Source organism: Solanum verrucosum, unplaced genomic scaffold (assembly GCF_900185275.1).
Source record: "Solanum verrucosum unplaced genomic scaffold, falcon-dt-bn FXZP01000203.1, whole genome shotgun sequence".
NCBI classification, from domain to species: domain Eukaryota; kingdom Viridiplantae; phylum Streptophyta; class Magnoliopsida; order Solanales; family Solanaceae; genus Solanum; species Solanum verrucosum.
This window is the reverse complement of record NW_026020815.1, coordinates 1,417,279-1,424,754: the sequence shown is the minus strand read 5'-3', so window position 1 is coordinate 1,424,754 and position 7,476 is coordinate 1,417,279. Positions and strand designations below refer to the sequence as shown.

General features: G+C 37.2%; 1 protein-coding gene and 1 non-coding gene across 2 annotated transcripts; one reads left to right on the top strand and one right to left on the bottom strand.

Moving 5' to 3' along the window:
* Nucleotides 1-228: 228 nt before the first annotated feature.
* On the bottom strand, nucleotides 229-6,970 carry LOC125813379 (uncharacterized). The gene is made up of 6 exons (XM_049492881.1): nucleotides 6,748-6,970; nucleotides 5,114-5,246; nucleotides 4,935-5,038; nucleotides 1,625-1,796; nucleotides 1,398-1,538; nucleotides 229-871 (listed from the first exon to the last, which is right to left on the bottom strand). Exons 1-6 carry the CDS (start codon nucleotides 6,795-6,797, stop codon nucleotides 500-502), a joined length of 972 nt encoding a protein of 323 aa, XP_049348838.1. The 5' UTR covers nucleotides 6,798-6,970; the 3' UTR covers nucleotides 229-499.
* On the top strand, nucleotides 5,928-6,010 carry TRNAY-GUA (transfer RNA tyrosine (anticodon GUA)). The gene has a single exon. It is a non-coding gene; the product is annotated as a tRNA-Tyr (tRNA).
* Nucleotides 6,971-7,476: the final 506 nt, after the last annotated feature.

Below are 7,476 nucleotides of genomic sequence, written 5' to 3'. Positions count from 1 at the left end.
CAGAATTTGAGAAAGATAATTATGTGCGGCCAAAAATACATATTTTTAGCCACTCAAACCGTTGGTTTGATTGAGCATTTGATAAAGTGATTTTATTAGATACATCCGAGTCAAATTTTAGAAAAGTTTATACGCGTGTTCTCAAGCGTCTATAATACACATAATTGGAACATGATGAACTTTTACAGCCATTACTAGAGGGCATATTTTGATTCAAAACTACAAGAATGAAGAGAGCTAAGGTTATTACTTAAGCATGAAACTCAGAATTGTTACTCACTTCATATTTTACAAACATTATTGTACTTCAAAGCTGGTCACTTACTAATAAGAAAACCACCAGCATTATACGTAAACTTGATGTGTGCCTTTTTCTTCATAACAGTGTCGCATCAACATAAGCTGCAACGACGATAAGTTAGGATCCTGTTGCTCTCTCTCACACACACATAAGAAAAGAGGCATCAGACAGATCGAATTTCGAAAAATAACAACTTAACTAACTCTTGCCTTCCCCTATCTTTGAAGTACTGAACTTGACATTAACCAAATCTGCAGCAAGTCGTGCAGCAGTAGATGCACGCTCTGCAGCAGAAATAGCAGCACGAGCTCTCTCCAATACATCTGATGTTTCTGGTCTTGTATCCTTTTTTATGTTGGATGTATCAGCCAAAGTGCTGTCAGTAAGTGATGGATTAGCTATATTGGCAGGCCATAGAGGTGCTTTAGTAACAGAGGTTGGAGAATCAAGACTTTTAGCTCCTCGATTGCCATTTGGAGACGTCACAGGATTTTCAGAAGTTGGTGGATGACCACGAGTGTTTGGTTCTAGAGATGCCCGAACAGGCGCAGCAATTTGCTTTGGTCCATTCTACATCATGAATTATAGTGCCAGCAAAACAAAGTCAGATCAAGAAACATAAAAACACTTAAAAGCCCAATAGACGCAGGGATTACACTAGAATTGACTAAATCAATAATGTCCCAACACGTGATAAAATATAGTGGAAATGATCATTATGAATGTCCGAAGGGCGAAGTGTCAGTTCATACAAATCTAAAGAACTTGATCCTTACAGACATAAGCTTTCAACCGTGTTAGCATAAGAACCAATTACAAAACTTTAAACTCCTCCATTTGCAAAACACGCGTGTATATTTCAGAGAAAACTAGGTCTCAGCCCCATGTCATAGCATAACCGCGAAATTTGTCATTTTTAAGTTTGTGCATAATAAAGGTTAGACCTTTCATTAACATAGCACACAAGAAAATGCAAATATCAATCTTCACAAGAAAATAGAGATGGACCAGGAACCATACCCCTAATTCGGACATTTTCAAGCTTCTGAAGGACTAAACATTCAAGACACACAGAAGATTTAACAAAGGAAAGTACCAGAAGGTCCTCTGGCCTTTTACTCAATTCTGCTTTTGTGTAAGAAGAATCCCATTCCACGTTGTACTCTTTTGCAATTTCCTTCAATACATTGAGCCTTACTTCAGCAGATGGAGCTCCGACTGAAAGTTTCTCTACAATCTGCATATTCATATCAATAACCTCAGCTTAATATAGTCAACCCTGCAAGAATATCATTAGCACAATGAAGAAGACGAGAGCGTAACTGTACGGTTAACACTTGTATCAGGCCGAAGCTCAGATGCTGCGGCTATGAATTCCTTTCCGTATTTAGCAGCAAATAGATTCCTGACATGCAATAAATCTGGCAAATCTGAACATCTTGGAGCTGCAAAGATTATACTTGCAACAGCTTCCCGCAATTCTGAGGGGCATTCCCTGATACACCGAAAGAGATAATTACAAGATTTCATCACGTAGAGCTTTTAGATTATAGAAATGACTAAGACAAACTACAGTGTCCACTAGACAAATGCAGTAAATAAACCATTTGGGAGTGAGTTTGTTGAAATGCCTAATGATCTTAGGCGTATTTATATACCCAAGTGCCGCATTATGCCCATGTTTCAGCTTAAGTTCCGAGAATCAACTCACGTATATCCATGTGTTTTGTGCATAATTGATGTGGGTAAGCTAATATATGAGATTAGATATGTTTTAGGTTAAAATGCAGCAGAGATCGACCCAAAATGACAATAGAAGCAAAAGCCGAGCATTATGGACGAAAAAAGGCATGTGTGGCAGTGAAAAAAGGAGGTCCGCGACACGCGAAAACTCCTCTGCATGGAGGGGGCACCAGGATTGTTATCAAACTCCAGAGGACAGGAATTCCAGTCCCCTGTGCGATGGAAAGGGCGCGATGCAGCTGGTACTCTGCGTTGAGGGATGTGGCGCCAAGGCAGTGCTTCTGCGGGTGATCTTTATAAAAGCCAAGACCAAGTCCAAGTAGGAGTAAGGGGTATTTTCCACCACTATAAATAGCACCTTTTGGACTATTTTGACGGGGAATCACTTTTTGGCTAACCACATGACGGGGAGAATACTACAACATTAGGGTTCTTACTTTTCTACTCTTTAATTTGCATGAACAACATCAATTCTTGCAATTTTGATTAGAAGAGTAGCCAAATACCCATGTTGTGGGGTTACGGCTAAAAGCATGATTTTTTTAGTAGACAATTGATTCGACAAAGTTTGTTTATCATATTAGTTGTTCTTATATTCTTGAGCTTACTATTTCAATGCTTAGCTACCATTAGAACAAATTTATATTATCTTTGTGAACTCAGAAGAAGAATCATGAGATAGAACAAAGAATATAAGAGTAAGATCTTTACTCTAGTAAAATAAAGAATGGATCTACGATAGGAATATACCTAGATCACCTTACTTGGTTACAAAACAGGAGGACATATAAATGCATTCAGAATGGTTTACCACATCTCCGCTCAACAATGTAGGTGTGAGGTCAACCTAGATAGACGATTAGGGGCTCGAAAGACTATAATCATATCATTAACCCCGTAAATCAACAACTAGATAAATGAACTAGTCAATGAATTCCAATACTTTACATGATTGTAAATAAGAGTCGTAACCCTAGAATATCTCTCCTATAGTGATCACAACCCTTGCTTGCTTTTTAGTCTTTAAATTTACTCATAGAAATAAATAAAATCCCCAAAATTCTCTCTTGGTTACTTTAACACTTGTTTAAAGTTGCAGTATCAGATTTAACTAGATTCTTGCTAAATCACAAGTCTCTTGGGTACGGTATCCAGCCTAAACCAGTCTGTACTACTTGGATAACCATGTGCACTTGCATGTGTTGGGAGTCGCAACGACGCAACTAACTAGAAGAGAAGATGTAGCTACTCTTGCTTAATAATGTACTTTCCCTAGTGGCACCTTACATCCTTCACCTACCAGGTCAAAATGACAGGACGTTATAGCAATTATTTTGGTGGCCAACTTAGACTTAAGCCGTTTATGAAGGAACGAGGTCACTAGACCTCAATAAAAAGTTCAAGTTGGCCAAGGATCACATACCTGTTAAGTTATAAATTAACTGACCGAAAATCATATTGGACCAAGGTGCATGTAACACAGTTATTAATGATGGTTTGATCTACGCAGACCTCTATAAATGCACCGTACGTAAGAGTTACACTATGATGACTGAGGACACTGAAAACAAAACAAGATAAATCCAAAATTACATGGAGGAAGTCATCTCAAATTACCAATAGACCACAGCCTCTTGAAATATATGTGAACTTGACGAACAACAAAATACTAAGGAAGCAAAGTATCTGCATAGTTAGGTTTGTTGTCGGGACACTTGCATAGGGTAGATGTTTTAGTTTGGTTAGATTTTGCATGTCAGAATAGGGATAGCATGACATTAAAAGAATCTCTAGTTCTAAAGAAACCATAATTTGTTCGAATTTAGAAATTATTGAGCATTAAAAAAATGAACCCACATAAAGCAGAATAATTATTGAGAATATATATAGCCAATCTCATCTAATTCGGGATTAAGGCATTATTGTTGTAGAGATGAATGCGCTTGCAAATGATATTGGTGGCCAAGGCTGAGATTAAGTGGAATAAGAGTAAGGGTGGCTGCAAGGAAGAAGAGAAGGCAATAATGGAGAGGAAAGATTGTACAGCCAGCGGTTCTACCATGCTATGTCCCAGGAGAAGTCATTGGTGAAAATTTGAAAGGGCATTCAACATTTTTGGCTAGTTATGGGTGTGTAGTTATGTCTTTGACTTCAACCAAACAATTACCTTAAAGAATTAAATACAGAAACCTCTCTTAAGGTTACGGAATTTAAACATAGTTTATTTGGTTTCAAATATAATATAAACCCTCCTACTCTAATATGTTGTATTACAACACAAAGTTTGAATACAACTTGGAAGGAGGTATTGCTAGCATTAATTGAATCTACAAGAAACTCTTTCTAGCATTAATTGAATCAACATACTGGAATAGGGTCTTCGTCTATTAAGCGAAAAAAATGGATAATAATCGCTTTGAGGGATACAAGCATATTATCGACAGCCTCAATTGGTTGGTAATCACATGAGAAACAAAGACACCCTCCCTGCACCCAAACCCTGAGATTGAAATAGGAGAAGAAGATAATAAATGCATAATCGCAGATACATTTTACTTAGCTGAGGGATGAATAATCAACTTCAAAAGGGTATCCGAAGCTTTTTTTTTTCCTAATCGTTAAGTGGTATCTGAAGCTAATTTTAAGCTGAGACTAGGAATATTGTTCGCAGGGAGGGAATACAAAGTTCTTAGTAAAGTCTCTGGCAAACATAATGCAAAGAGCATTTTGAAGCTGATCTCAATTCACAATACAAGAACATAGACTAAGTTTGCCAATACAAATCATCTCTTGATTTCAATTCACTAAATAATGCCATCACAACTTGGACCTAATGAGTAAAGAAATTTCATTGCTTCGAACAAGAGAAGTCCAGAACGAAAGAGCTTACTTTTGGCTTTCAAGGATAGGGACCCGGGCATAAACAAACTCGCAGAACAACTCCAAAATCTCATAGGCAGCCCATACATTTTGCTCGCGTATAATATGCTCAACCTGAATGAAGTTAATACTAGTTAGAGAAATTCTTAATGGAATGATCAACAAGTAGAAGTATCTCAGAATTTCTACCCTAATTCGAGCTATGGCTTCCTGGCCAGTTTGCAGAAATTGGGCTATCTCCTTGCGCATAAGTCTGAGCTGTGCATCTCTCTTGTTTTGTAATAATTTGATTCGTGAGATTGCCAAGGTCAAGCACGTCTTGCTGCAAAGTCATCCACCAATTTCAACAGTTACATCCACAGGTTGTGTCACAAGAATATAACAGCAATAAGCCTTAAGCCTCGATAACTAGTTTGGTTCAGCATCTTTTTAAATTTTTTCTTTTTTATTTTCAATTAGTTTGGCATATGAATCCTCATTAAGCCATTTTTTTAATAACCGTGGTGTCCTTGTTAGTTTTCACGCACCTCAACTAATTTCATGGGATACCTTCCACCTCCCCTAGCAACAGGTACAAGGTATCAGGTAACTCTGTCCACCAAGGCTAGGAAAAATGGGAAGAAATTACCTAGTGTTTATTTGTCCTCTACTGGGATCATTTGAACCCCAAGCCTCATAGTTCTCAACCCACTTCATTAACCACTAGCCCAATGTTTAACCATCTTGCTTCATCTATTGTCTATTGTTTATTGTGTTTCGATTATCGCACTATTTGGTTGTTCTTGTTCCTTTCTTGTAGGATTTGCGCTACTTCCACTACGTTTTTTCCACTATTTTCTTATTCTTTGTACTTAGATTTACTACACTTGAACCAAGGATCTTTCGGAAATAGTTTCTCTACCTCCATGGTTCTAGAAGGCACATGAGTCCGAATGCTATGTTGAATGTGCGACCGAGACTACACTACGTAGGTACCTGTGCAGGTGAGGCGTCGGTCGGGAAGGGGAGAGTGGCCGAGTGGTCAAAAGCGGCAGACTGTAAATCTGTTGAAGTTTTTCTACGTAGGTTTGAATCCTGCCTCTCCCACTTGTTTGTTGTAGACTTCAGAGAAGAGAAAAGAGGCATTCGTCAGCGTAGTTCTGTTTGTTTATAGTAGAGTAGTACATGAGGGTGGCGACTCACAAGGGGAGTGTAGACCAGAGCAAGAGGGAGCCAAGCCAGCTACTGTGGTTGTGCCATTTGGTGGGCCAAAGTAGTCTACCAGCGGTGAAAAAACGATAGTAGACCAGACGGGGGCACCACCAGAACACCTGAATAAGGATCTATTTTCATGAGGTAGTGGTAAGTTATGTATCCACTCTACCCTCCCAAACCCCTGGACCAATTTCATTCCAATGCTCAATAATTCGTCTCTACAGACTAATTAGGTATTCTCTGACACTAGAAATTTTCTACATTTTCTAACACAGTCACAAGAATAATTAGCAAAATTGGTTGTTAACAAAATATTGAAACAATACTACTCCAATCTAAGGAGATCATTTGTGTTTCAACAAACACAAAATCATATAAACACAAATCATGCATCTTAAAAGCTGTCTATACCCTTAAATTGCACAAAACCCAAATTTGGGGCTTTACAGATGAAACTTCTAGAAAATTGAAAAAAAAAAACCCATAAACAGATCTCTGGCCTTTTTTTCTAAAATATGAACAGAAAAATTCAAAATAAATTCTTGGATTCGATAATTGAAAAACAGAACAGTTGAGAAATGAAGTAGATTGATAGTTTCAGCTAAAAAAGAATGGAGTTTTTGACTAACCACTTTGAGCCTTGAAGTCCCCTATTGAAGAGTTGATTCAGCAGCGACATGAGTCGAAGAACTCTACAAAATTGTGGCAACTGCTAAAATATATATCACAATTCACAATTTTGTTAAGAATTTTGATACAAATTGGTGATCATTGATCTATGAGTTTGAATGTTAGGTTTATTTGCGCTGTTAATTCCAATGCCCCTAATGTAAATGATGGAAACAAAGTCAAATTCCGTGAGGTCTCGGGTTCAAAACTCTATGGAGATAAAAAATTATTAGGTGATTTTAGTTTTGCTGATTTTACCAATATATTGAAATCTTGCTGAATAGAGTTATTTGGTATCTGTTATTGGTAGGATATAATAACTATTTCCCGGAATGAATAATTAAGGTACGTAAAAGCTAACATGAACACCACGTTCATTATAAATCCCCATGAAAAATATATATAAAAAGAAATAACATAACATTTTATTATTATAAGTTTGGTAATAACTAAGTCGTGAGCGATTTCTTGATGAAGGTGGATATTATAATGGTGGTGGTGACGATAATTATCTGATTTACTTGTTTTGTTTGTTCGGAGAGAAATGAATAATTATAATATATATATTGATAATAGCCTCTGCGTTTGAAGAAATTAGGTCATTGCTTATCTTTGATTGGAGTTACACGACATTTCATAACAGTCATTGTTGAAGCTCAAAGTTACAAAATTTAAAAATTGAATTTCAC

Bases quoted from the DNA above. Each gene is read 5' to 3' on its own strand.
- LOC125813379 (XM_049492881.1), bottom strand. From the start codon at position 6,797: ATGTCGCTGCTGAATCAACTCTTCAATAGGGGACTTCAAGGCTCAAAG. The intron at 5,247-6,747 runs GTTAGTCAAAAA...ATGACTTTGCAG, and splicing joins GGACTTCAAGGCTCAAAGTG to CAAGACGTGCTTGACCTTGG. The intron at 872-1,397 runs GTACTTTCCTTT...TTCATGATGTAG, and splicing joins AAAGGCCAGAGGACCTTCTG to AATGGACCAAAGCAAATTGC.